Here is a 27,144-nt window from a genome sequence, read left to right as displayed (position 1 = left end):
TTAATAACTGATAAAGGTTTTCTTTTCTTCTTGAGTACTTCAGAACAGGTTGTGGTCTCTTCTTTGTAAAACCATCACACGTTATGTAATCATTTAGCAGCATGAGTCAAATTTATGAAATTTGTAGTCAAATTAAACAATATATGAAACAGAAAGAAAAAAAAACGCTCAAAAACTTTTCGATTTTGTCTTAAAATTGATAAATATATAAATGAGTCTACTTGCCTGACTGGTGGATTCCCCTCAGCACTGAATGGAGAAAACAACACAAATGGGTGTTTGTCTTCGTCTATGAGCCGCTCCTTAGCCATGGGTCACATGAAGTTGGTATTTTCCTCATCACATGTCTTGTCTCCTTGGCCATCTCCCATTAGCACTGTCTGACACTCCCCTCACTAACTTCATCAGGCCACATCATGGGAACATACACAACTGTGCAAAAGTCAAAGACCACACTTGTGTTTATTCAGTTTCTGGTTAAAATCAGTCCCTCGGTACTAATTTTATTGCAGTGTCAGACAATGATGAGGGTCATATGTAATAGAAAACTAGACAAAAGCTTCCACCTCCACCCGTAGTATCGAGTGGATCAGTATTTTCTACTTCTGGTTGGGGTGCACCCTGGTGCCACTTTTAAGTCCCTCCCTCCAATCAACTAATTAATTGCAGCTGCGTCAGCACACGTCTGTGACTTTCATCTCTACAGGTTCTGATCAGACTAGTTAAACTATAAGATAATTCAATTACATACAAAATGTTGAAGTTAAAGAAAAACATTAGAAAAAGAAGCTATTCATTTTTACAACTGGAAGATTAGAGCAACATTCACACACAAAAAAGGGAGTTGTGATAATTGTGCTCGAGGTGGCAGGGATCTGAAACTATCACCATTGCGGACAGCATTTATCTTTCCCCAAATCTGAACAGGTTTGATGAACAAGTCTAAATCTCAAAGACTCTCAAACCCGTGTCCACAACTTTCAGTGAAGCATGGTGGAGAATCACTGAACAATGTATGATAAAAGAGTTTGGAGTTGTTGATTTGGTTTTGAGTGAAGGCATCATGGATACTCATAAATATAAATGAATACACCCCTATGTTTGAATGGCAGGAAATGCTATAATGACACAGTACCCTGCTAAGATAACAAGGTCACACTTATTAAAGACACTGCTGGTGGACTGGAAATTATAGAATGGCAACTACAAAGTCTAGACCTCAATATGAATGGTTTGGAGAGAAGATTCAGATTTGGAGCGTCTTACAAGGAGCATGTAACAATATTGCAGCATATTTCTTCAAAACAAGTCTCCCAGAAACAATATAGGCCATTATCACAAGAGTGAGCATATTCAAATACGTCATTACAGACCTAATATTGCACAGTTGGTGTAGAGGTTTGTGGCTAGCACCAAAATTAAAGTAACTTACACTTAATGAACTGTGACAGTGAAAACAAGAATGTAATTATCCCCCTCACATATTTACAGCTGATACAGAACAAATAATAACTAATGGCTCACAACAGTACTGACTTTGTAGGACTGATGCCAAAAACTCCAGATAAGTGCCTTGAACTGGTCTTGTTGGCTGCTCAGCTGCTGTAGTACAAGACTGGTCTCAGATGTGAATTTGTAATAATTTGCAATACTCTGGGTGAATTAACCCTAAAGGCAAAAATAAATGAAAACATTCATGACATGATTTGTGACACAAAAAAAAACAAATAGTTTCTGTCAAAAAGTTTTTTGTTTGTTTATTGACTTAAAATATGAGTATGATTGGCATACTTGAAATGTAACAAAATGTTTGTGTTCACCATTTTGGTAGTTTACATTCCCGATATTTAAGTACAAAAATCTCATATTTTGATGAAGAGTGTAGGCTATTATGACACCGGAGCACACTGTGTTGAAAGCAGACAAAATACCCACTGTTGACAGGCATGGGATATTTTTTTAACATCTCATTTTGCAAACAGCACATAAGTCATACCATTATGCATGACCACTGTATCCAACATAATCCAATCTATTCATTCCTCAGTATGCCAGTCATCATGATACAGTTTATCTCCAATACCTTTTGCACAATATTCATACTGAAAGATTTGGGTGCAGCAACAATGTAAAAACATCTACTTAAGATAAGAATAACATAATGTGCATTACAAATAAAAATAAAAATAAATTCTTGTCTTAGCTGGCGTCTTTATGTTGACTTTTGTTGGTATGTGGTGTTTGCCCACTTTCTATGTAGAAAACCTGATGTACTATAGACCAAGACAGGTATCAATTCTATTTACAAATCAATTGCTTTGTAATTTTAAAGAGGAAATAGTTCACCCATAAATCATATGAAAAAAAAACAAAACAGATGATGACAGAAAGTTAAATATTATACTTTCAATGACTGTGGTCATTCTTTTTTACATGCCAATATGATATTTAAATCAAATTTATGAACTATATGCTAATTCATGAGGCCAAACAGCTTAAAGGATGCATAATCATGATTAAAAAATTCTCATTTTTGTTTTCATATTGGCAGAATTGCACTGTAAAGGTTGGACTAACAGTTCCTGGACAACAGGCCTTTCTCAAGCCACTAGAGGCCACCATTGCTCTACTATATCAAAGATAGGTGGCCTTTAACAAAGAGTCCCTTAGTTGTGTCATTTTGTAGAAATTTAAAAGGTAGAGTAAAATCAAAACACATATCTTTATAAATGGACATCATTGTGTGTGTGCAGCCAATCATTGTGTATTAGAAATATCCAAATGTACACAAACAGAATATTATCATTGTATAATCAATACTCTTGACAGAAAACCGCAAGTACATAAAACACAACCAATGTACTTATTGTCTCCACCATAAAAACCACAACAATCACATTGAACACAACAGCAGTTCACTGACTGTGGTGCCACACAGAATATTCACAACTCAGTTCATCAGAAGAATCATTTTCAGACTGGCTCAAAATTTCAGGAATATCTAGAAAACCAAAGATGAATATCACAAAAATAACAAATCTCTGTTGACGAAAAGTAAGGACACAATTTAAGAACTTTTTATACTCCATCAGACACAGGAAAGTTATATCCACGTAGAAAGGCAATGTACAGGAGTTCTGATAAAAACACATGCCAGTCAAGAGGATGGCAGGTCAAATCAGCACAAGTAGAAGCCTGTGAACACAAAATAGTTTTTGTTTTGGCTTTCAGTGATGTATTACAGATACATAGTTTTGTCTGAAATGCAAAACCACTCTGCATGTTACAGATCTAGCTACCCACAGAGAGAAATGATAAGAAAGGTGAATCACCCAACCCTGTGACAAAGATATCCTTTCCCCTTGTGTCAATTGCACTTCAATAATTCTCCTGCAATGCATTTTAAAGCCCTTTTCTATTATTTCCACTCATCTTCTCTCAGCTGTACTAGCGTGAAATGGTTCTTCAAGGACAGAGGGAAATGTTTCATCTCTGGACCTCATCTTCTACAGTCCTTCACGCATACATACAGCTTTGCTAAATGGATGCTCCAACACGAACACACACTCTAAGACCATCGCACAGGATTGCTGTGTTTGTCATCCCAGCAGAGAAACGCATTAAGGATCTCTAAGTAAAGAAACTCCACGGAAACAACTAAATGGATGCTTCTTCCTTTTCCTTCTCCTATGTTAAATCTTTTGATTCTCTGTTATCAACCATCCAAACTTCCTGTCCTTTACGTAGACTCCCTGGGAATCCTCCTGTGGAAGACCACTGACTGCCTCTGCTGAAACTGCTGCTTCCTCCTTTTTTTCTGGTCCCACCGACACAACAGTATCATCTTAAAGGTTGTGCGGAAAGTCTTGTTGCACAGGGCGTAGCACATGGGGTTAACTGTGCTGTTGACATAGCACAGCCAGTACCCTACTGCCCACAGGGTCTCCGGGATGCAAACTTTACAGAAGGCATTGATCAGCACCATGATGTTGTAAGGTGTCCATGTGATGATGAAAGCAAAGAGGATGGCACTGAGAGTTTGAGCTGCCTTCTTCTCCTTCACCAAGGACATGCGCTTCCTCTTGGTGATCTGAGTCCGAGCTCGGGCTGCAAAACGCTTCGCCATAGCTGCCTCTTTGAAGGACATTGGGACAGAGGGAGATTTGTTGGCTGTGGTGGTAGTACTGGCAGTGGCAGTGGTAGCGGTTGTTGAGGGACCATCCAGAGAGCCTTGGTTAGATGTAGCCTGGATGATAGGCATTGACTGAATCTTGCGAGAGCAGAAGTGTTGGTGGTAGCTATTTTCTGAACTGTTTGCTCCATCTGGAGTCGTGGCAGCAGTGGTGTTGGTGGTGACTGTTGAAAGACTGTCTCGGTTATACTCCGCACCCCTGAGGGGATCCTCTTCTGTGGCTGCATCCAGATCCTCACATGAGGTGAGTTGGGAGTTGACAGCAGCCTTTATACCAGGCAGGCTGAGAACAATGGAGAAAATAGCATGACTCTGGGAAATCATCTCTCCTCCCCCGCAGTCCTCATCCTCTGAAGACCCAGAGTGGTCCAACGAGACCGCAGCATCGTTGTTGTTCCAGCTGTCGCTGCTGCTCTGATCTGGATCACCCTCCACCTGCCGTGTACTACCAGGTCTCCAAGAACGAACCCCAGGCCAGCAGTGGAAGCGACCAACCAGCTCTCGACATGTGCTCTTCCTCTTGGACAACCTGGTCAGCTCGTAGCTGCTGCAACTTCTAGCACTTCCTGTCTGATGGACAAAACGGGTTCTCTCACCCCCATCATTCCCACCTCTTCCTCCTATGCCACCATGACCCCCCGAACCCTGCAACCCAGCTAACTCTTTTGAACGGTTCTGGGTCTCCTTGTAAATGCGCCAATAGAGAACACTCATTATTGTAACAGGCAGATAGAAAGCCGCCATGGCTGTGCAGAAGGTTATAGTGGGCTCTGTGAGGAACTGAATGTAGCATTGACCTGAGGGTACTGTCCTTTTACCCTCAAAATATTGCCATAGTAGGATGGCTGGGGCCCACAGAACAAGAGAAACAAACCAGGCAAGGCCTATCATGATCCCAGCTCGCTTTGTGGTCCGTTTGGCTCGGTAGGTCAAAGGCCTGGTGATTGAAAAGTAGCGGTCAAAACTGATGACCAGCAGGTTCATAACTGAGGCATTGCTTGCCACATAGTCTATAGCCAGCCATAGGTCGCAGGCCCAGTTGCCCATGGCCCAATAGCCCATCACAAGATAAGCTGTGTAGAGGTTCATTGAGATGACCCCTATGATGAGGTCAGCCACAGCCAAGCTCAGCAGGAAGTAGTTATTGACCGTCTTTAGCTGGCGATTAACCTTGAAGGATACCACTACAAGGATGTTTCCAATGATGGTGACCAGTGACAGCATTCCTGTCAGCAAGACAATGAGGACAACCTGCCACACAGGGTGGCCACCCATGGGATCGGTGGCTGTAGTTCTGTTCCCATTTTGGGATTCTGAGGTGAAGTTTAAGAGTTTGCTGGTGGAAGAGTTATCATCCAAGGTATTCACATGAAAAACCAACCAGTGAGCTCCTCCAGCTCCTCCTTGGTGTAGAGCATTGGATTGTGGGAAGGCTCCTGCCACTGGTGGTGAGGTGTTGGCAGCCAGGAAGAGACCAGGGTCTGTGCTGTTGGAGCTCATTGTTATGTCCTGGCATATTCTGAAGAGAGAGACAGAAAGAGAGAAAAAGGGAGGTAGGAAGGTATGGAGAGAGGGAGGGAAAAGGGGCTTGGCACAAAAAGAGAAGCAGAAAGGGGGAGAAGGATAGAGTGACAGAGAATGAAATGGATAAGGAACACATGAGTAGCTGACATTCCTATTCATATCCAGTAGGTGAGGCTAGAAACCTATCCTTCCAAGCTGGGTGTCTGAAAAGACTGAAAAGATGTTTGTGTCTAATTTATCTCTCCTGTTAAACAATCACTCATAACTTAATTTGTATACGATCTGTTTACACACTGTAAATAAAATGCAAGCCATACATCAAAATTACAAGTTGACATCTGAATCAACGAGGCTAAACAGGCAACACTTTCAGTGAGAGAGAAGGATTGCAACCAACACCTGTTACTTATGACACCCAGCAAATTGCAAAGACATTTCACTTGCACACAGGTATTGTATTTCCCCAACATGTTTACCTAGTCTGTAAAGATGACTGTGTTGGAATTGCACCTTGCATATCATCAGGCCTTGGATGGAGGTGGTTTCCCCCCGTCAGATCAGGCGGGGAGTTTATTCAAAATGTGGCTCTGGTGTCAGTCTGTCTATCAGTCTGTCAGTCAAACACATACACAGTCAAAAGAGTTTTCTGGCGATATGTTTTGTAGTTCTGCTGCTTAAACTTTGTTGACTGATTTATCTAAAATATGAACATGACAGACAGCAGCCAGAGAACAGCAGGTGCAGTACTTGTTCATACACAAATCCAAAGGCTTAAAGAAAAAACTAATGACATTGGGAGGGTATAACATCATGTAGAAAACAAGTGTGGGCTTGCAGTATGCAGAAGGAATGGAGGACAAAGGAGATAAATCAATTGAGAAAACCTTGGGAGGTATTCTGGCATTTCTTTTTCCTGTCTGAATACAGAGGTTTTTGGTGTCAGTTTGATCATGCAAATTCATGGTGCTACCTAATTAGTCCCCAGAATTGTGTTTCATGGTGTTTCATTCTGGTGTTTCGTAAGAAGAAAGAGAAGGTTCAAGACACATTTTGGACAAAGAAATCTATGCAGAGACAAAACTGAATGGTGAAATAGAGAGAAAATATCAAATAGCACTGCAAGAGCTAATGGAGACGTGATCCTGGAGAGTAGGGAGTGCTGTTTGTTGTTTGATTGGGGATCACTCCACAATGGAAACACAAACAATAAACAGAAGGTCCTGCTGTTTTTGTCAAAGTAATTATGGATTTTTGGATAATAAAATGAGGAACTGCCATTTTGCCTGTCCCATTCAATTTTGCTCTGAGATAATTCATTATTATTGTGGTATAATGTGGTGCATTCAGATGTGTGCATGTATATGTATGTTTGTGTTTTGCAAGCAAAAAAGAGATGCTTAGCCACGAATATAGTAAAATGAGGAAGTTTTCTGTTAAAAAAAGTGTGCGATATATTTGTATAAATACGGGTATAGCTTAATTCATTATATTTGCATACAATAAACAATAAATGTGTGTTCATTAGGGTGCACTAATTTCTTTTGACAAATATGTATCTCTCTTAAGTTAGTGTTTAGTAACACTTTCAAATATGATAAAATGTGATTTGAGAACTGCAGCAATCAATATAATAGACTTTTGTTTTGGGATTCAGATAAATCAGCTGTGGGTGATTGTACAGAGTGCAGCACATTAACTCTTTTTTTTATTATGGAAGCCGTTAACACTGTCTTCTTCGTTTATGACAATAGTTCATTTAAAACCATCCAACCAGAGCCATCCTGTGTTACGGGAACAAACAATCTCTTACAATGGGGGACAAGTAAGAACATCGAACCCCTCCTCTCACCCACCCTAACTGCCACACACACACGAGACACACCATTTACACAAATATCCTGCCAAATACATGTGCTGACAAACACATGTAAGCACAGCCACAGCAGTCCCATACTGTATAAAGTCACAATCGCACACACACTATTTCATCCCACAGGGAAAGGTATTTGAAGCTGAGTGCTGCACCTGTGCCTTGACAGAATCTCAGACCTCCCACGGAGCTGTTAAAGAACCCGAGTAGCCAACAGGGACTAACAGCCGTTTGTGACACTGAGCACACACCGACGCTACTGTCATCAGGAGGCTCTCTGCTATTCCCCACTGCGGACATGGATAGTACGCTCATTTCATGCATATGCTGTTTATCTTACACGAGCATGAGCAGTCACATAAATGCGTCGTATACATCATCACATATACGCATGTATATGAAAATCAAAACCAGATGAATACAAAAGAAAAAAATCCAACAACTCCAAATTGACTATAAAACGACAAAGCCTGCACAAGCAAATGTAAAGAACTGCAACGTCAGACAGCAAACTTAAAAGCCTCTTAAGAAAACAAAGTCTACTTTTAACTTTTCACAAAGCAAATTCTTCTGAACATGTCAGACAGCAATGTGTTACTAATGAGTGTTAAACATCTTTTAATTGGCTTACGAGGGCAAAATGTGTCTGTGAGAAGATAAGGCCTAAACAGTGGGGAAATCGGTCTATAATCTTCTACCTTGACTAACTGTAAACACAAGAAAAATAAAATTAGAAAAAATGAACAATAAAGTTTTTAAAAAAGGAAAATCAGGCAAATAAATATAGTGAAGTGATTCATATCCTGTCAGGGGAACAGAGTCCCTGATCCTATGGGAAATGGCCAAATGTCAGATTCCCTGTACCTGCTCTCTTGTCTCATTTTGAGAGTCACGGGAGAGTTCAGTGTAGGCACAGGAGGGTCAGGATTCCCTCACATGCAAGGATTTAGAGGATACAATACACTGACATGACAATGACAATTATTTCAGTTGCACTGATTGCATTGTCTAGTTTTGTATGCAAAAATAAGCAATAAATACCCTATGTGTCTGTATATTTATACCATTTATTCATGCTCCATTGTCATGCACAACATTGACTAGACCATGGGAAAAATATTTAGACATGGAACAATTAAGCCTTACTGTTGCCTCAGATTGCAGTGGCTAACTACCATGAATTTATATCTGTCGTCCCCTGGGAGCAGAAACTGGCTGTACAACAGAGGGAGAGTGGTTTTGTGTTATTTGTTTTTCCCTAAAATTGAACTGATCAAGCCTTTTCAGATAAAAACTGCATGTGGCGGATGACAACATGGGTGGGCTTGCTAGACCTTTGACAACCAGTTGAAGCTATTATAGTGTCTATCTCCCCAAGCCCACGTTAAGCCTTATATCTTAAGTTTGACTCCCAGGCACGTAGGTGTGATGGTTTCAGGTACACAGAAAGAGAGAGAGAGAGAAAGAGAGATCGATAGTCGTTTACTGTGTTGCAACACAACGTGTTCCCTGACATTTTGAAGCATTTGTCCCAGCAGGGTTGGACAGCGAAATCCAAGTTGGGTCCAAGGATCCATCTAAATGATTGGATGACTAATACACGGCCATTTCAGGTTTCTATTTTCAGCAACTAATCTAGCAGAGCAGTGATACGGGCAGATGATATCCAGCAAGCATGAGTCATGTTGACAAGCACTTTTTAATAAAGGTTAAAGCTGCTATAATTTGAATCTTGGTCACTTTGGAAACTCCTTGAGCGCCACAACATACCTTCAGTTAGAGGGAATCTGTTCGACAAATTTTAATTTTTCCCAATTGTTACATAGGTAAACAGTAAAGGAGGATTAATCAGCAGTGTCTGTTTTTTGGTGTGGTCCTGTCTAAAACTTCACAATTTGGTCTACCATTGCTCATGTAGCACCTTTTGTAATGAGCACCTCTGTGCTAGTGCCAAGTGCCAAGTGCAGAGAGACATCTGGAGACAGACAGGGGTTTTAGAGGTTTACTATAATAAGGCATTATTCTAGAAACATCTTAAGCATACCTGTCTTGAACACAACAAGGTTACTGCCAAACAAAGCAGAGCTAGACTCAGAGCAAACTCAAAACAAAACAAAAAAACACCCTGGCTGTACAGACTGAGAAAAACAAATCAACAACTGGAGAGCTAGATGGGACTGACAAATACTAGAGTTGTGGGGCACTTGCAATTCCGAGAAAGCAACTACAGACTGAATGCATACATATTTAGTCGACCCAGCAGATGCAAGCAGTGAGTCTGTCATTGCTGTTACTGGCTGGGCAGTGCTGCATTGTCACGCAATATGCAGATTGCTGCCTTTGGCGAGAGGACAGACGGCAAGTGTAGGAGAGAGTCAGGACTTTACACAGTGATACACTGACCATGCATTAAAAGAAACGATGCCTTCTATTTGTTCTCATAGGGATGTGTTATTTAGAAAACAATCCACTAGATTGTGTCAGTAAAGCCTCTGCTACCCCTCAAAGCTGAATGATGCATTGCACAAGGGATAACATTCAAATATATGCCATGCCCATTCCAGGTTGTACTGAGTGATAAAAGGTAGTGAGGCTGCTTGTTTCAGGGTGAAATGTGATCAGACCACAACACCGACTGCTGCTGCAGTTATTGATTCCCATCTACTGATGCAGCTTTGCTGGTAAGCAAAACCGGGAATAGACCAACTCTGACCCAGAAGTTTTCTCTTACATTTGCAAATACTATGACTGACAGATGACGTAACCTACAACTGCAGTCGCATTTGCTAAAAATAGACTTAAGGGAAGGTAAAGCCATTTCCAGATTGATGCATACGCCGTGTGGATTACTGAGTCTGTATGTAGAATCTATAATCTATTTGATATTTACCAACTTTAAGTTAATAAAAGGAGGTGACGCCACAACAGCTAATAACTCGGGAGCTATAAACCTTACACAATTTGACCTTAAGTATAGGCTCTCCCTTATTCGAGACACAAGCACACAGACACTCTCAGTGACCACCAGGGGAGGATATATAAAGGAGGACAATATGGGTAACATTACAAATGGATATCAATATTTGAATCAATATATCCCCCTCAGCATACTAAAATCATGTGATGTGTCCGTGGTGAATCCACTAATATTGGGACACTTCAGAATGTCTTTGCATGGTAATTGTGGAGTAAAGGCAAAATTAAAATAACCCAATAATAAAATGTATAACTATGAATGGCTTTCAACTACATCAGGATTCTAGGCAGTGGAGACAAAACATGTGGTGTTTGATACACATCACAAAACGGCCTCTGATTTCTGGTAGCCCAATAAGCAACTTCTGCATAGATATGCTGCTATTCAGCACAGAAGGAGCACTTCAGGAAGCTTATTTAAGTCCTTAACCTTTGCGCAAAAAGTTGTTGAGAGCTTTTTTTTTTCATATACTATACATCGTCCAGCTGTACACAGAGCATGAGATGATACTAGAGGAGCAACTGGAGTCTGTTGCTCTTTCCCCACCACCTGCCTGTCTATAGGCTGTTAACATGATAATGGATGATCTTTTTGTTTTGTTGTATAATTGTACCTATATATAAACATATGAAAGATGGATATAATAGCTACAACCTAATTATATTTTAAATCATAGTGACCCATTTCGTTATTTTTTCTAACAGTTACATCAGACAGAGAGTGTAAAGAGGTAGTGAAGTAGTGCTGGCTCTATCCTTCTATCCTTCCCTCAAAGAAAGAGACTTTGTAGTTGCAGAGGATGAGTTAAATCTATCACAAGCTGGTGATGATGGGCTTTCTGCCAGAAGATGGTGGCAGGGGTTGTGAAATAGCACAAGGCCATCTGTCAGGTACTCATTGCTGACAAGAACAAGCATTTAGTGACTACTTGGCAGGAGTTGGCATGGACTTGCTGGAGTCCATCTCCAAAAGTTCACAGATTTTCAGACAGGCAAATCTTAAGTATGCGTTATTCTGTGAAGCCTGTCCTGTACAGCACCTCCTCCAAGCAAAGGTTGCGAAACCTGTAGATCACGGTTTAGCTCACAAAGTACGTCAACCAATATTGTCTGTCTCGGTGAGAAAAGTAAAATTTGATTTGCTGGACACGTAATCGCTGGTGGAGCGCCGCTGAAAGGCACAATGGTAACGAGACTGATGCCATTGAAATAAGGGCGGTGTCTAATGGTGGAGGGCGACCATGACCCATAAACTTCAAAAGCAGTTAGAGGAGAAGCTGTGGAGGAGGAGGCAGAGCCAGCTGCTGCAGCCCTACCTGCCAACTGTTACAGATGGTTAGAAGCTACTCTGCTTATTTTAAAACCAATCCTCTTTAAGCATTTCTGCCACCAATTCAATCTTTGACAGGAGTTCAGGGAAGAAACAAACATTGCTATCTATTAGATTACAAGCCACCTTCACTGAAGGAATTAAACTGTTTTAATTTATAATCCTTCAGATTTTCATGAGATTAAAAACCATTTGTTCGTTTGATACTGTTTCTGGTCTGCTTTTTTCCTGTCATAGCCATTCAGTGTAATTACATTTAGCAATTACTTCACAATACAGTAGTTTTCATTGCTAGTGGTAAGGTCTGTCATCAAACTGGCTTCATACACATGGGGGATTCACGTGAAATGCACAGTATGTATGTAATCCAGCATTGCTGATATGAGCCTCACTGTTGTTCACTCTCCTGCAGCTGTAAAATGCCGTGAAGTTACAGCTAATGCAAAACAAACATTTCCTACTGGTGATGCACTGAACTAGGGAAATATGGGGTGACATTCATTATGAAGCAGTAACAGGAAAATCAATCGATTTGTTTCTGAGGTAAGTGCTGACTGCAATTGTTTGGCTAAACTGCATCTGCAAAACAAGACATGATGCTTTTCAGCCTTTCTGACAGTGGATCAGTTCTAAATGTTGCAGGGAGCAATGGAACAAAAAAGAGCAGCCATGCTCCACACCTCAGCAAGCACAATCTCGCCTTACATTACCACCACGCCATGTGCAAGTCTGTCATTACTCATGGCATGATGATAAAAGGCTGATAGTTTACAGGCTTCTTTATTAAAACAGATACACCAGCTGCTCTTCTGTTGCATTTCTGACACAATAGCAGCTCAAGAAGTGCTTGCTGCCCCAAGAATTCTGGGACGTGCGCTCTTAAACAGCACTTACTGTTACCGTGGTAACAGTAAGTGCTGAGCGTACGGCAAAATTATCCGTGACTGAAATCTTACAACTATACTAATTTGATTTCATTAATTTATTGATATGATTTATTGATATGATCCAATATTAAAATGAAGATTTATGCAACTTTACTATTAAAGGTCACCAAAATATTTAATATCCATAGATCCCTTTTCACTATATTACTTGAAACATTTTTTTTTATATCATAAATTATAATTACTTGAAAGTAAATTAATATGACCCTGTCTGCTTGATTATACGCATCATATGTCTGATAATACTGGAAAAAATATGCAGAAAAATGTTTGTCTAGACATTTGTTTTGTTGCCAAAACTAACATGGCATTTAGACATTTAGGGAACATCTCCATCTGCTGATATCGTGCTTGTATTTCAGACGTGTTGATCCCTATAGCTGCCTGTAAACCACATCCGTTCAAATGTGGGTTTGTGTTTATTACAGTCCATGTGTTATTAATATTAGGCATTTGCATTATTTAGTAATGAAGTGTCAGACACTATATTTGTGCCTTTTCTCAGGAGCCAAGAGTCAAATAAGGACACTAACTCAACTTCACATACATGTATGTCTCTGTAATTTATGAGAGACACCTCCGTAAGCCTCCATCTTAAAGTCCAACTGACAAGAAATGTCTCCCCAACAAGCAGCCAACATTTCATCCCTTATCACAAACAGTGCATGAGAGGCTCTCTGCACCCAAGCAGCAAACATCAGAAGATGCGTTGAAGAGATAAGGTGAAATAAAGAGCCAGAAAAACTGTGATGAGTTATTGCACTAGATGACAGGACCCTCTCCATGGTGATTAACATTTAGGGTGCATGTTTTAAGCTAATGTGTGTAGAGTCAAGTCTCTGAATAGCTTTCTCTTCTGGCCACTGTGTCTGAAGTCACAAGTGGGTATTATTTTGCATTGTTTGGATTTTGTGAGGAATTTTGTTGCATTAAATTGTTGAAAATTGAATCTATACATAATAACTAGATCATCATATAATAATGATTGAAATTATACATATTATACAAATATTTATTTAACATATAATAATGTAATTTGCTATGGTTTTTGATAATATATTGAAAACAAAGTTACTACACTATGTCGCTCATAATCTGCATAAAACTGAATGCAAATGACCCCTGTCAGCAAGTGACTGCACCAGCCAGTGCTCTGCGCTCTGGTATTTCTGATCTCCCAGCATTCATAGGAAATTAATGACTGATGCCAGCACATTGCTACACTGAGTTCACATTTGCACCGCATCAGCAATTCCGAGACAATCACAGTTTTCTGATGTCAGTCGGTCCTGAATTAGTTAAGGGTTGCTGAGGTTAAAGGAGAGGAGGTTTTTAAATTGGGTTGATAAGTTACAACAGGTCATACCTAAGGGAATGTGAATGTGAATTTTATAGCAATCCTTTCAATAGGTGTTTAGACATTTCACTCAAAACTACAAACGTGAACCGCGTGGTAGCACTAAAAAAAAAAGGTCTATTAGACGTTGAGATATTTCATTGGATAAGTAAATCTTTGACCTGCTGGTGGCGCTCGATGAAAAGTCAGGGGATCATCAAAGTCATTAGGATTCTTCCCCAGGGGAACATGAATGTTTGTACAGAATTTTATGGCAATCCATCCAATAGTTAAATAGAAACAGAAATTTCAGTCTGGACCAAAGTAGTGGACTGACAGACCAACATTGCTATCACTGTAACAAAGCTACTAGTTTAGCTAAAAAACAAACAAACAATGACTCTGACAAAAAAAGCATATCTGAGGCCAGGTGCCAGAGTAGATCAAGCTCTAGTTGAACAGAGCACTATTGGGTCTTGTTATTCATTCATGTGTTATATATGTTCACACTTGAGCTCAGAGAAAGAAGGGGAAAGAAAAATTGTTGTTATCTAAAATACATTTTCACACTTCTTGATATTGTCGTCAGAATAGATGTGTGTTCACATTTATTCACTGTAAAGGAGAGAAGGAATCTTCCAGCAAAAATCCACCCATGTTGTCATTCGATACCTCTAGGATTGTTTAAGGCATGTGTGTACATTAGCACAAATATAAATACTTGAGTCATCAAATGTAAATCCTGCTCTTCAGATGGAAAGTGTAAATGTGTCCAGTGTAAATTCTTCTGCCTGGAGAGCCAGAAAAACAAGTCTAGTGTCTGTACAATAGACGAAGTCCCGTCAGTCCCTTAATACCAGGAAGCAGCTCAGCATAATTATTCTGCCCTAACCTTGTTTATTCTCCTTTATGACTGTAGGCAGCCAGGAGATCTGCTTTTATTGAGGTGTCTTTTTTTTTTTTGCTGCAATCCCGATTACTGCTGCAGAGTGTCTTGAGTCCTGCTCACACTGGCACCACGGTCCCATAAACAGACGACAGTTTGACGGGAGCTTAGTCTGATAAAATAACAATGTGAGGAAGTGAAATAATAATCAGTGTGAGAGGTTATGCAGGGAGCCAAGGATGGCTGTGCCTGGGATCCAGCCAAACCCCTGGTACTTGGAAAGATCTCTGTTGTATCGAGAGCAGGTAGAGGGACAGCCCAACTATTTACAAGGTGCAATATGTGTAAGCTAAGATGCGCACGTCTCTTCCAAAGGTTTGTGTCTTTTGCTTTTTGTCAGTTACATTTTGTTCTTATAAATCTGAACATGTGGCAGGCTGCATATTTTGCAACTCTGTTTCCAACGTTCATACGCAGTTAATTTGAAATCATGATTTACATTCACAGGAACATTTAGTTCCAATACAGGAAGTAGTTTAACATTCTCACACTGCAGCAGAGGCAAAGAGAGGAGGCTGAGGTGGATGGATGGTTGTACAAAGTCTTTGACTTCAACACAGGAGACCAGGGTTCATGTCCTGTCTCATATTTCAGTTGTGTCTGTTTGTTTTTTTTAATATTTAACCATGAGCTCTCCTAAACCTTAACCAACTGCTTTTCACTTCCCCAAAGATAATCATAAATAACTGAATAATTATTCCGATATGTTCATATCTTGGAAACAGACTGTCCTCCCACGAAACCAACAGCATTATTTGATTCAGTGAACACCCAGAAAAAGCACATATGCTATGTTAAAGTGGCAGAGCCCTCTGGGGACCACCGGATGGGTCGACAAGATGTTGGACTTTGATATAGGAAACCACTGTTTGTTTCCCATCTTCTTCCAGAATCAACATCGGTGTCATTGTTTTCTTTTAATCATGAGCATGATCGTTCCCTGTTAACGATGCAGTAACTTTAACACACACACTGAACCTGTGTCAGATCAGTCAGAGTCTAAGAAGGCACTGACATCCTGCTGACACGGGAGCAAGATCAGAAAATGATTCTATGTGTCATTCCGGAGGGAAATTACAAACAGCACATTCTTTCATTTAAATTGGAAGTTGGAAGTTTGCTGTTTAAAAAGAAGTGGGCCTCAAATTTTCCCCAAACATGTATTAACCGAATTGTAGACACTTGTATACATATGAAAGTAATTCTTATTCTTACAGGATTCAGCTGCTGTGTTAGAGTAGCTCGATGTGAGGAGAAAACCCCACACGTGGAAAGAGAAGCAGGATGTTGTTATGCGTCTGACCACTGCTAGAGGCTCATGGGATTTCACACACATCCTCACCTCGGTGGTGGGTCTCCGTGCTTTTTGACAGCCTCAGTAACAAGCTGCTGGAACTCTTTAGACATGGCACTCTTAAGCCACTTAGACATGCCTGTGTAGTATGTGTGTATGTGAAAGCAGGAGACAGGAAGAAAAGTAGAGAGGCAAAATAGAGACAGTGGAAGAATGGCTCAGGAATATGTCAAACCAAAAGTCTGCGGCCACTTGAGGATGAGAGAAAGCTCAAGTTAACCTTTCTTTCATTCTCACAGTAAATCTAAACCTGGATGAGGGCCAGTGCATACCTTGTGTGCCTTTTAAAACAAAAGCAAAGTTACTGTCACTGAAATTAGTTTTATGGTGGACGTCAGACTGGAACATGAGAAAAAAAAACAGAAGGACTTTTGCATTAAAGTCGCCACAGTGACAGCTAGTTCCTGACAATTCCCACGATCCAAACGCTGAAAAAAAAAAAAAAAATGTCATTTCGTGTGAGGCTAATTCCAGGCCTGACCCTTTGCTGAGCTCCTCACGCCTGCACTTCGACACAACCCTACACAGATGCTATACACATGTAGGTGATAGGCTATTGCAATCAATCCTTAAAAGGAAGTGCAACCATCTGCCTATTGAACAGGAACTCGAAAGAGACAGAGAGGGAGAAAAAACACACACTCACTCCTATGTAAACATGCTTCAGCAGGAAGAGAGGGGTCTTGAGATGCTGGAGGCAGAGATGTGGGGTTGTGCAGAGGGTACAGAAGAGTGAAAGGATATTGTAGGGGGGAAGCTGGAATGTGCGAGGAGACATAAGTAGTCACACCTCCTGTTTGAGGAGTGGAAGTTATCCAGCAGTGAGAGGTTATGTGTTTACATGAGAGAGGTGGAACAAAACAGATTTCTCATCTCAGGACAGAGGGCTGTCAGATAATCAGGACAATGTCTACTACTATTACCGTGTGCTTCTACGCCACATGCATGACGTAACGCTGATGAAGTACACCCGTAAAAAACCTTGACTCTGTCACGGACTCTTGTCGTCCTTTCACTAACACACTTACAGGCATGCAAACACACACACACACACACACACACACACACACACACACACACACACACACACACATCATCATCAGTTGCCAAAGCTCAAACACTCGACGGGGCAGTGAGTCAACAAGGTGATTACAGGAAAGTCTTGAGAGCGATCCAAGTACCATAGTGCCACAAAGAGAGGTGGTGCTGACAGGACTGGTTATAATACAGTCCAAACACTTCTCTTGGCGGATGTAGAAAGGGCTCCATAGACAGTTAACAAAGCCTTAACTGTATTACAAACATGAACACTTGCAGGGGCGTGGAAACACACACACATACACACACACACACACACACACACACACACACACACACACACACACACACACACACACACACATACACATACACGCACTCTGTCTCATTCACTTAAACGTTGCTGTCTCTCCGGCTGTCCCCTCCCCTCCCCCAAAAGAACTTAGCAGAGGGTGTATCCTATTTCATCCAATAAATTCAACCCAGGTGACGTGTCTGTACGTGGCACTGGAGCCAAAGATAGCTTTTGAATTTGATTCCCTAATCACTGGCTAATCACTGGAGGTCACAGTAGTGTCATCTGTCTCTCTTAGCATCAAAATCCCACTCTCTTTCAACCAGCACCAGATGAACCAGACCCTGATGTGTAGATCTAGAGATACAGGAACCGAAAAGAAGAAAACTAAAAATTAACCTCTCAAACATAAAGGCACCGTGGGTGGGCTTGATCATATGGTTGTTTTGCACATGCATGCGCACACACAGCTTAACTGTGCAGATGAACAGAATGCCATTTCTTCCATTCCTGCAGTCTGAGGGATCCCAGGCAGTGCATAATATCATAAATCTGTGTATTTCATTGGAGAAGGTTGTTGTGTACTTACAAAGCTGGACTCACTTTGTTTTTATTAATATTTAATAGCTTTGCCAACACAGCATCTTATCAAACTATTTAGTCCGCTGGATTACTTTATTTGTGTTTACCTTTCTTGTATTATTAATTGATGGTCCTCTGACCTTTCAATATAACTGCGTTATATTTAATTCATTGACTTCAAAACAGAATTGGACTGGGTAGTGATTACACGGACATACTTTGTAGAGAAGTTATGGCTGGCTCAGAGTTTGGGGTTTTTCTGGAACTTGGTTAAAAAAAATCATGAGAGATGAAGATTTAAATGTGTATATGAAAGGCAAAGCACATTTTTAGAAATAGTGGGATTTCCATATAAATTCAGTTCAAAGATGTGAGTGAGAACAAACAGAAGTACATTTTCTCTAGTTGACAATGTTTCAAATGGAACAAAAAATGTGCACTTATCCCAATTAATGAAGATACAGAGAAAAAGAAAGAAACTGGCGTTTTTGGTGAGTTGACAACAGTCAGAGTCTGAGCTGTCACACAAGTACAGTAGATACATTTGCTGTTTGAGCTGGATAAACACAGACTGTGCAAAAAGCTCACCAGGGCAAAAAAAATTCGCTTCACTTTCAATTTCAATGTAGCGTAAGAGAGCAAGCAAAAGTGAGAGTGTTAATGGAGGGAAAGTGCAATCCTAAGCCATTCTTACTCTATTTATCTATCAGGGAAATACAAACAAATACACACAATGTGATAGCAATGTGCCAGATTTTGCCAAAAGGTTTATTTTCATTTGCAGTCCATAAGCACATAGATGTTACATGTTAGAGGAAAATGAAGAGAAACAAAAGAAACTGATTCACCAGTATCAAAAAGGTTTAGAAAGGTCTTGGTCAAATTATATATGACAAACCTGGAGTCCACATATTGAGAACAGAGGCACCTAAAGAGCCCTTACTCTGAAACATGTTCAATGGTTGCCAGTGGGCGAGTGACACAACAAAGTTTATAGCCTACAATTATATTTTATATTGGGTGCTTACTGGCTAATGAACCTTGAATGCTAATGGCGACAGACGAGTGATGGATCAGCTACACTGACAATTGGCTTTTGCTGCCGAGGCCTGTTGTTATTGGTCTGTCAGAAAACATCCAGCACAGGAGGGAGACATGAAAAGGAGTCCATTCATAGCCGAGGGCTTTACATGGGCAGCATTACAATGGGTCTGATCTGACAAGAAGCCGGAGATCAGAAACTGACATATTGTAAAATAGATCTGAATAGCAGAGAAGTGTAATCCTTTTGACAAGAGCCTCTTGTCTACTCCCAACTAACGACAAAGCACATGAGACACATTCAGAAATTAGCATAACGAGGCAAACCACTGAGCTTATACACAAATGGACTAATATCTTGCATAATAAAACTGCCAGCATTTATGGGGGCCCCTGCATCTAGTGAATGATGATCTGTGGCATGTAATAGTTCCCATCCGGCACACTGACAGGAACATTATGAGGATGGAGAGTGATGAGATCCTCATAAGCCTGTGATACTGTACGGAGCCATGCTGAGTGGAAAAAGACTCTCTTTGACTCCTATTACACTTACAACACGGCTAATATGAGTGGGAGCACTCCCAGCAAGAGACAACACAGACCACAACAGGCTCACTGAATATTATGTGGGTGGTTGAGCCATAAAAATCATTCTCAGGTTATAAAGGAATCATACGACCAAATTACATCTTGGCTATAATGACTCTATGAATATTCACCTGTTGTTGATTTGTCTCTTCAGGTGTTCATCTGTTTAAGTGTTTTGTTTTCAAAACTCTCTCTTCTTAAGACTTACATAATACATCTTACAGTATGAAGGGTAACGCAGGCACAGCATGTAATATCATAACAAATACCAGTAATAATATCAGTAATCCCCTGCTATTTGTCAAAAATAAAGTAGCAATTCGAGAACTTTCATTCGTCATAATCACATTACACCTGCAGTGTAATTCTAAACACTTCGTGCTGGAGCGCTGGCTGCGTAAATCACTTTGTTTATTGATACTTCACTCAGGGACTCTCAGAATAATAGGAGCTAAATGCAGCAAAACATCAGTAACTATGTTGATTTTCAGCACAGAATGGTGAAGGTTTTAAATTTCCATTGAATTAGCCTATTGCAAAAAAACCCCCAAAAAACAGAAAAAAACATATTTTCCCCCCATGTTCAAGCACTTGTATCTGTTGCCAGAAAATAATAATGTATCTTTTCTTGCCTCCTGCAAAACCAGGAATGAAGTTTCGTGCTCTTGCTGCTTTGAACTACGTCTCTCTTAATCAACTGGACCATTTTTCACACCCCAGAGGCTCTTTTCAGACGTCAACACCAAACGAGGAGGCTCTGAGGCCCTTAAACTTATTTAAACAGTGCTGAGAGGGAGTATATTGCTCAGTGTTGAGATAGGTGGATGAAGATAAACACCATAACCACCTAAGTGTCTCAGTCATTCCTCAGGACTATGATCCAGAGGTGGCAGCCATTTTGTAGCCTTAAAACTTTAATGTATCATCATACCAATCGAAAAAGCCCCAGTGGAATACAATTCCTCCCTTTATCTCACCCCCCCCCCGTACAGAATTTCGTCCCACGGGCTTATGGTTTTATCTCCTGCAGTTCGATGGTAAGTGTTTAGGGGGACAGAAGCAGACAGACAGGAGGACATGGTGAGAAGCAGTTAGTCTGAGGAACGCAGAAACTAAGATATAGCAGGGAGGAAAATCCCCCAGTGGCCTGGATTTGACTGATATAATTCCATTATCTCGCTTTCTATTTTTGCCCTGGGTGACCTTAACCTATACTATGTGGGAATTAAAGCCGCCCTTGGTTGTCATCCATGAACAAGGTACCCGATGAAGCTTCCACTGTATATCCAGCAGCCCCTACTGTATTCTACTTTCAATGTGTCTCTTCAACATTTGAACCTTTTCTGATTCATTTAGAAAATGATGGCTGCTTAACACTCCAGTGGTGTATTATTATTTAATACGAAAGGACCAGGACGTGACTGTGATTGGGAAGGGTTATCTTATTGAAAAATGCAGGTCAGTGAGCTCCGTAAATATTGAACAAATGCCTGTGTTAAAGATCAACTTGATGACGCACGGAAAGCTAAATGAGTCCACTGTACATAGGGCTATCATTAATCTGGTGTCAGAATCAAAAGGTCAGACACCAGAGAGAATCTTTGGACTAATTTCTCAGAAAGTGATGTCAGTGCATTATATTGGCATTTTAAATCTTCCATACTCCTCATAGGTGCCCAGGAACAACTTCTTCAACTATGTTATTAATAATTCTGTAAAGGCGAGCACAGTATTCCTGATAAATTTCTAATTTGTGCAGAAGGAAAAATCACTTTTCTCCACGTAGTCTGGTGTAATTATTAAGTAATTATTAAATAAAACGTGTTTCCTATTACCTATAAGGCCTGAAAGATGTGAAGTGGAGGGATGAGTGAGGAGCTGTTTGAATCACTGAACGTGATTGATGTTTATCGGATCAGCTGATGATCATCTGCTGGGTGCACATGACTTACAGTACACGTCCTGCCTGAACTAACACAATGCTTCATTAACTCATTTGATCTATTGTTCTTCCGAGTCCCAAAACGGCCAGAATCGTTCACTTAGCAACTCAAAGTCACATTAAAGTGCTGCACTCCCCTCATGTGCAAACACAAATCCCACCTAAGCCCCTGATGTCAAATATTTTCATCTGTTTCACACAAAGCATTGTAGAAAGTGCCATTTTTGGAGAATTGGTCTGGATTGAGCAGAAAAAATGCAGCTCAGAGGAGGAGGAGGGGGAAAAAAAAAAGCTTTTCTAAGAAGGATTATGTGCAATTCACACTTTTCCAGCTCCTGTAGAAACTTGAAACTCCATTTCCAAACAACTCAATAAGCATTATATTGCTTTGTTTCACTCTGTTGTTAGGTGACTAAATTGCTGTGCACCAAGATCAATAAAAGATTTAGGTGTTAGCAAACAGAGTGTTCTTCATTGCATGGTTTTCAGGGCACGGAGGAGTTTGAACCAGGAATTTCAGGGCGAATCCACGTCCGGGACCTGTCATATTAATAGATACGTATTGGCCCGCTATCTTGTTTGTCTATGTGACACATTGATACTCTGACTTTCATGTCTCATGAGTAGGGAGAGCAAACCCTCTCTGTAAACATGGCACAACTCAAACAAACAATACAATGAGAATCACGTTTCCCAATCACATGAACTCATTGCATAACAAATGCTCTTTTTTTTTTTCCAGCTAAAACACATCTCACACTCTCCTCTCCAGATCTGGAAAAAGTGATCCATGCCTTTACTTCATCACGCTTGGATTACTGCAGCTCCTTATTCTCCTGTTTCCTGAGCACGAGCTCCATCAGCCCCAGAGGCAGGACCGCACAAAATAACACTAGCTTAACTGCAACAGCTTCCCTTTCATATTTTAGAATTAATTTTCAGATTTTACAGTAAGTTTCGTCAACCTCAATGAGGCCTGGTTTCAAGTTAAATCACTGACCTCATGACCTCCTACATGCTTGAGCAGGAAATCTGCTCCTAGATCCATTATTTAATCTAAAAGAGACCAGGCCTGCACCGTCCTGCTGCAGCCAGGAAAAAAAACTGAGTCGAGGTCATCTTCTATATCTCTGCTTTTAAAAATGTCTTTTATAGAGTAAGGATGTTTTCACCTAGCCTTATCATTTATTCTGTGTTGTATTGTCTCCGCTTTTACTTCTTCTTACACCGTCTGAGAAACTTTTCTCTTTGGTGGTACACAGAAACTTTGGTTGCGAGAGTAAACAAAGTTTCCTGTCTGTACAGAATGATAGTTCTCTTTAATAAAAGTGCAAGCAAGCTGGTTTTTGTTATTTTGGAGAGGAGGGTTCATAGAGGAATATGCTGGCATGACTTTCTACTAATGAGAAGCTATTTTTCTAGTGTTACCATTAAAATTAAAATTTTAATGTGAACCAGACCTAATTGCTCTTTCCCGGCATTAAGCATAAAGGAAAATGGATGTATCAGCTGGACGTCCGTAGAGTGAGTTATGCTGATATTATGCCTCTGATGTCGTGAAATGAACATTTTCCAGTGTCATATTAAATTTAGAGCCTGTTAATGTACACTTACCAAAAATACCACACTAGGCTCCCTGTGACTGTCAGTGCTGTGGACGTTTAATGAATGCTTTCTAAGAAGCCCCTCTCTCTCTCTCTCTCTCCCTGGGGGTGGACAGAATGAGGATATTTTAGAAATGCGGTCTACTTGTTGGTGTTGCTCCCTGGATTCACATTCAAATGAAATGCTCTGATTTGCCACCTGTAGGCATACAGTACGTTATGATCCCAGGAAGTTCTCAAACAGTAGCTGCTGGCTGATCAGCCCAAACTTATTATTCCACGTGCGTACACTGTTAACAGACGCTGAAGGATGCAGGATATTTGTTCCCATCAAGATGAAGATATTGGCATAAATTGAGAAGGACAACTGTGCTTATGCTGATATACAAACGCCCTTCAACCATGCCATGAGAAGTAAGTGTAAGTTTATACTCCTCTGGCTTATGTGCCTATAGACAAACATTCCAGTTATTCTTAACTGGATTTAATGTTTGCTGCACTAATCTATATCAACCAGGCAAGTTTGAGGTCATACATCAAACTTTAGACCAACAGAGGCAAAAGGTTCATCATAGGTATGTCTCTTTTTTCTGACATGTGTGATCACTCTGCTTCTGAGGCTAAAGTTTTTGGCTTTTAAGTTTTGATTCATCAAATCCCTGTGGGTGGAAATGTGTCCACAGAGACCTGACACCAGCAAAACTGCCGGATTTGAAAAATGCAAGAGGCTGCGGTGAAGCCCGTAGCATTTTTAGGTGGGTAAGAGGAGAGTATTTGTTCAGCAAAATCCACATTCTGCTTCCCTGATATCTGAAACATCTCAACCACTTTCTTAATGCAGTCGTCTGACATTAAGGCAGCTGAGCAGGTTGTGTGTGGAATAAGGAGGGGAATGGTGACAGGTTGCCTTGGTGGACAACAAGGGAAACGTAGGCTGGTGTGAAATGACATTAATGCTGTTATTTACACTTTCTCACTTCTCTCCTTCTCTTGAACATGCATATTATCATTATTAGACTAAATATACGTGTCCTGTTCTTTCTCTCTGTCAGGAGTTTTTACATGTAACATCTGAAATATGCAATTATCGTCACAGTAGGCAATTTCTTCTTCTCCCAAAAAAAACACGCTGACCTTACTTGGAGCATTATGCAGATGGTGCTGATCGTGCTGACGAGAACCAACTCACTGCAAACTCTCTGAGAAACAGCCACAAAAGCAGAAAGCAGTTACGGAAGCTTTTTCCTGACTGAACTCCTTTTTGCATTTCACGATGCTTTTAAAATACATACATAATAATAAATGCTTACAAGTTGACAGGAGAGCACTTTCTACAATATGAGAAACCCAGAGATAATTAACCACCGTGATACATTGCAGGTGGTGTTTCTCTGTTTTACTTGGAAGCTGTCACCTCTGCACACAGCCCCCACTGACTGTCAAGGACGTGACTCACAGACTATTATAGTTAACAGACTTTCTTCACAAATATTTTTGTTTAAAATGCTCCTGAATTTGTAAGAAATTACTGGGTGATAATTGTTTTTCATGTTACTGGCTGCAGTAAACAGAACAACAAAAACATCCTAGTTTAAACTTAAAATCATTTTTATATGAATCATGAACCAGTTTATATATGTACTATTCATATGCAAGTCAGGTTTAAATGTGACACACTATGAGAATCTATTGATGTTACAGTGTCGGCTTTTGACACGAGTTGATGTTTTTACTACAACATTTTCTCCTCTGGGGAGAAGCATCACTGCTCTCTTGATGCATATTACATGAAGTCATTACATTAAGTCTTTTACTGTCTGTATTTTGCTGCATACAGAATCCATGCAAAGTGTGAGGACTTTACTGGAGTATTCAGACATATTGTAACTTGGCTGTTCTTGCATTATTTCCACAACAATGTGGAACACTATAAAAAAAAAAAAAAAAACTAAAAACTTTGGTCCCCGGAGGAAGAAGGCTCGTTCATCAAACAGACACTAAATGAACCCGTGGGCAACATACATTACAGCTGATGCGGAAGTTACCACTGAAAAATGAACGCACATTGGGGGTTGATGGACCCCAGCAGACTCACAGGATGTTATGTAATTAGAGGTCAACCAACAGAGCTACTGTAGCCTTTAGGTGGTCTTGTCTTGCCATGTCGGCCATGTGTACTTGTAAACCTCACTACAGGCTCACTGGAGAGATGAAATTAGAGAAATTCATGAGTGAACTCGCATCTATCATTTGTGTTTTGCAAAACTCGACTTAACCTGATGCCAGTTAGCTCCAATTAAGATTAGCTGCTTATGTTTCTGTTTCTGTGTGTCTGCCAGAAATGATTCTGTTTCCCTGCCAGTGGAGTCTGATGAGGTGTTTTCAAGCAAATAGAAGTAGTGAATATTCCTACTTCATGTTATTAATCTTATTTTTTCTTCTGGTGGATAAAACTTTTTTCAGTGCTCTCAACACAGACTTGTGTGCGTACTGTTGCTTATGTTTGCAGGCTAAAGCTAAATACAAATGTATACTGAAAAATGACATCTAAATGACTTAACATGAGGCATTTCTGCTGCCTAATCACCCAACATCATCGTTATGATATATTAAAAATAAACAACTGTGCTAATGATTCAATTATTTAATTGATTAATTAACTAATATTGCTCTGAAAACATACTTGTCTCTGAAATGCTGTGTGGTATTTATTATATTTAATTTAATTTAATTGCTAACCTGAGTTATATTAATATTAACAAAATAGGTTCCCTCATTATGCAAATTTAAGCAGCAATGCCCCCTAAATTTAATGAGAAGATCTATTTTATCTGAGGAGTCAGCATGGATATATTACAGAGCCTCTGTTGGAAAGGACTTCATTTTTTTTTTGTTGAGGAGTCAATGAGCTCTTCCCTTGAAAAATATAGTCCTCGAAAAAACTGAAAAAAACAGCCTTCGCATTCACTTTAAAAGACAGCACAACAAAGAGACCATTATGACAGCTCCACAGGGAGTGTTTGTCCCCTCAGGAGGACTTTAAGGCTCTGCTCTGACACCATGCAATATGGGCCTGCTAACTCTGGGGAGGCGGGCTGCTAGGTAGGAGGGCGGATCTCTTAGGCATCTATGCCCAGGGGCCAATCATCTCATACACCATCATGGGAGTCTGCGGCGGTTACTCCACCAGTTGCAGGAAACTGAGTGTAAAAAGTGCAGAAAATGGTTTATTAAAAAATGTTAAATATAATAGGAATTTGTCTCCACGTAATTGTGACAAGGGCGTTAATAATGACTATGAACAAGCCCAAACAAATTACAATTATCTGTTGGTTAATGAGCACAGAATTTCTGTACTGTGGGTATTCTAACAGGTCTGTGTGAGGTTCATCACTGATTTAAGTTTCTATGTACAGCATGTATCAGTAGTATTCCTTTAGAAATGAAAAATTTGAATTACTAAGCTGATGTTAACCTCCAGAGGTGTCTGCCAAAATTAGTCATATCTAAAATTACAGTTGCTAAATTTGTTCAAAACGGCAGGTGTTTGATAATGCCTGAGCTTCAACCTGGGAT

The 27,144-nt window shown here is 40.2% G+C and overlaps 1 protein-coding gene across 3 annotated transcripts in view; it reads right to left on the bottom strand.

Annotated features, from left to right (window-relative positions):
* Nucleotides 1–1,746: 1,746 nt before the first annotated feature.
* LOC111235350 (muscarinic acetylcholine receptor M3-like) overlaps nucleotides 1,747–27,144 on the bottom strand; it is a 75,604-nt gene continuing 50,206 nt past the window's right edge. For 2 of the 3 annotated variants that reach the window (XM_022763783.1, XM_022763782.1), the window contains one exon: nucleotides 1,747–5,711. In XM_022763783.1, coding sequence (XP_022619504.1) covers nucleotides 3,740–5,692 — 1,953 coding nt within the window. In that variant the 5' untranslated portion in view covers nucleotides 5,693–5,711 and the 3' untranslated portion in view covers nucleotides 1,747–3,739. Of the gene's footprint in view, nucleotides 5,712–6,198; nucleotides 6,327–27,144 lie in introns of those variants that run through there. The other variant, XR_002665678.1, reaches the window with a different exon arrangement.

The sequence above is a fragment of the Seriola dumerili genome, unplaced genomic scaffold (assembly GCF_002260705.1).
Source record: "Seriola dumerili isolate Sdu_G_001 unplaced genomic scaffold, Sdu_1.0 BDQW01000478.1, whole genome shotgun sequence".
In the NCBI taxonomy this organism is placed as follows: domain Eukaryota; kingdom Metazoa; phylum Chordata; class Actinopteri; order Carangiformes; family Carangidae; genus Seriola; species Seriola dumerili.
This window is presented reverse-complemented; position numbering and strand designations above follow the sequence as displayed.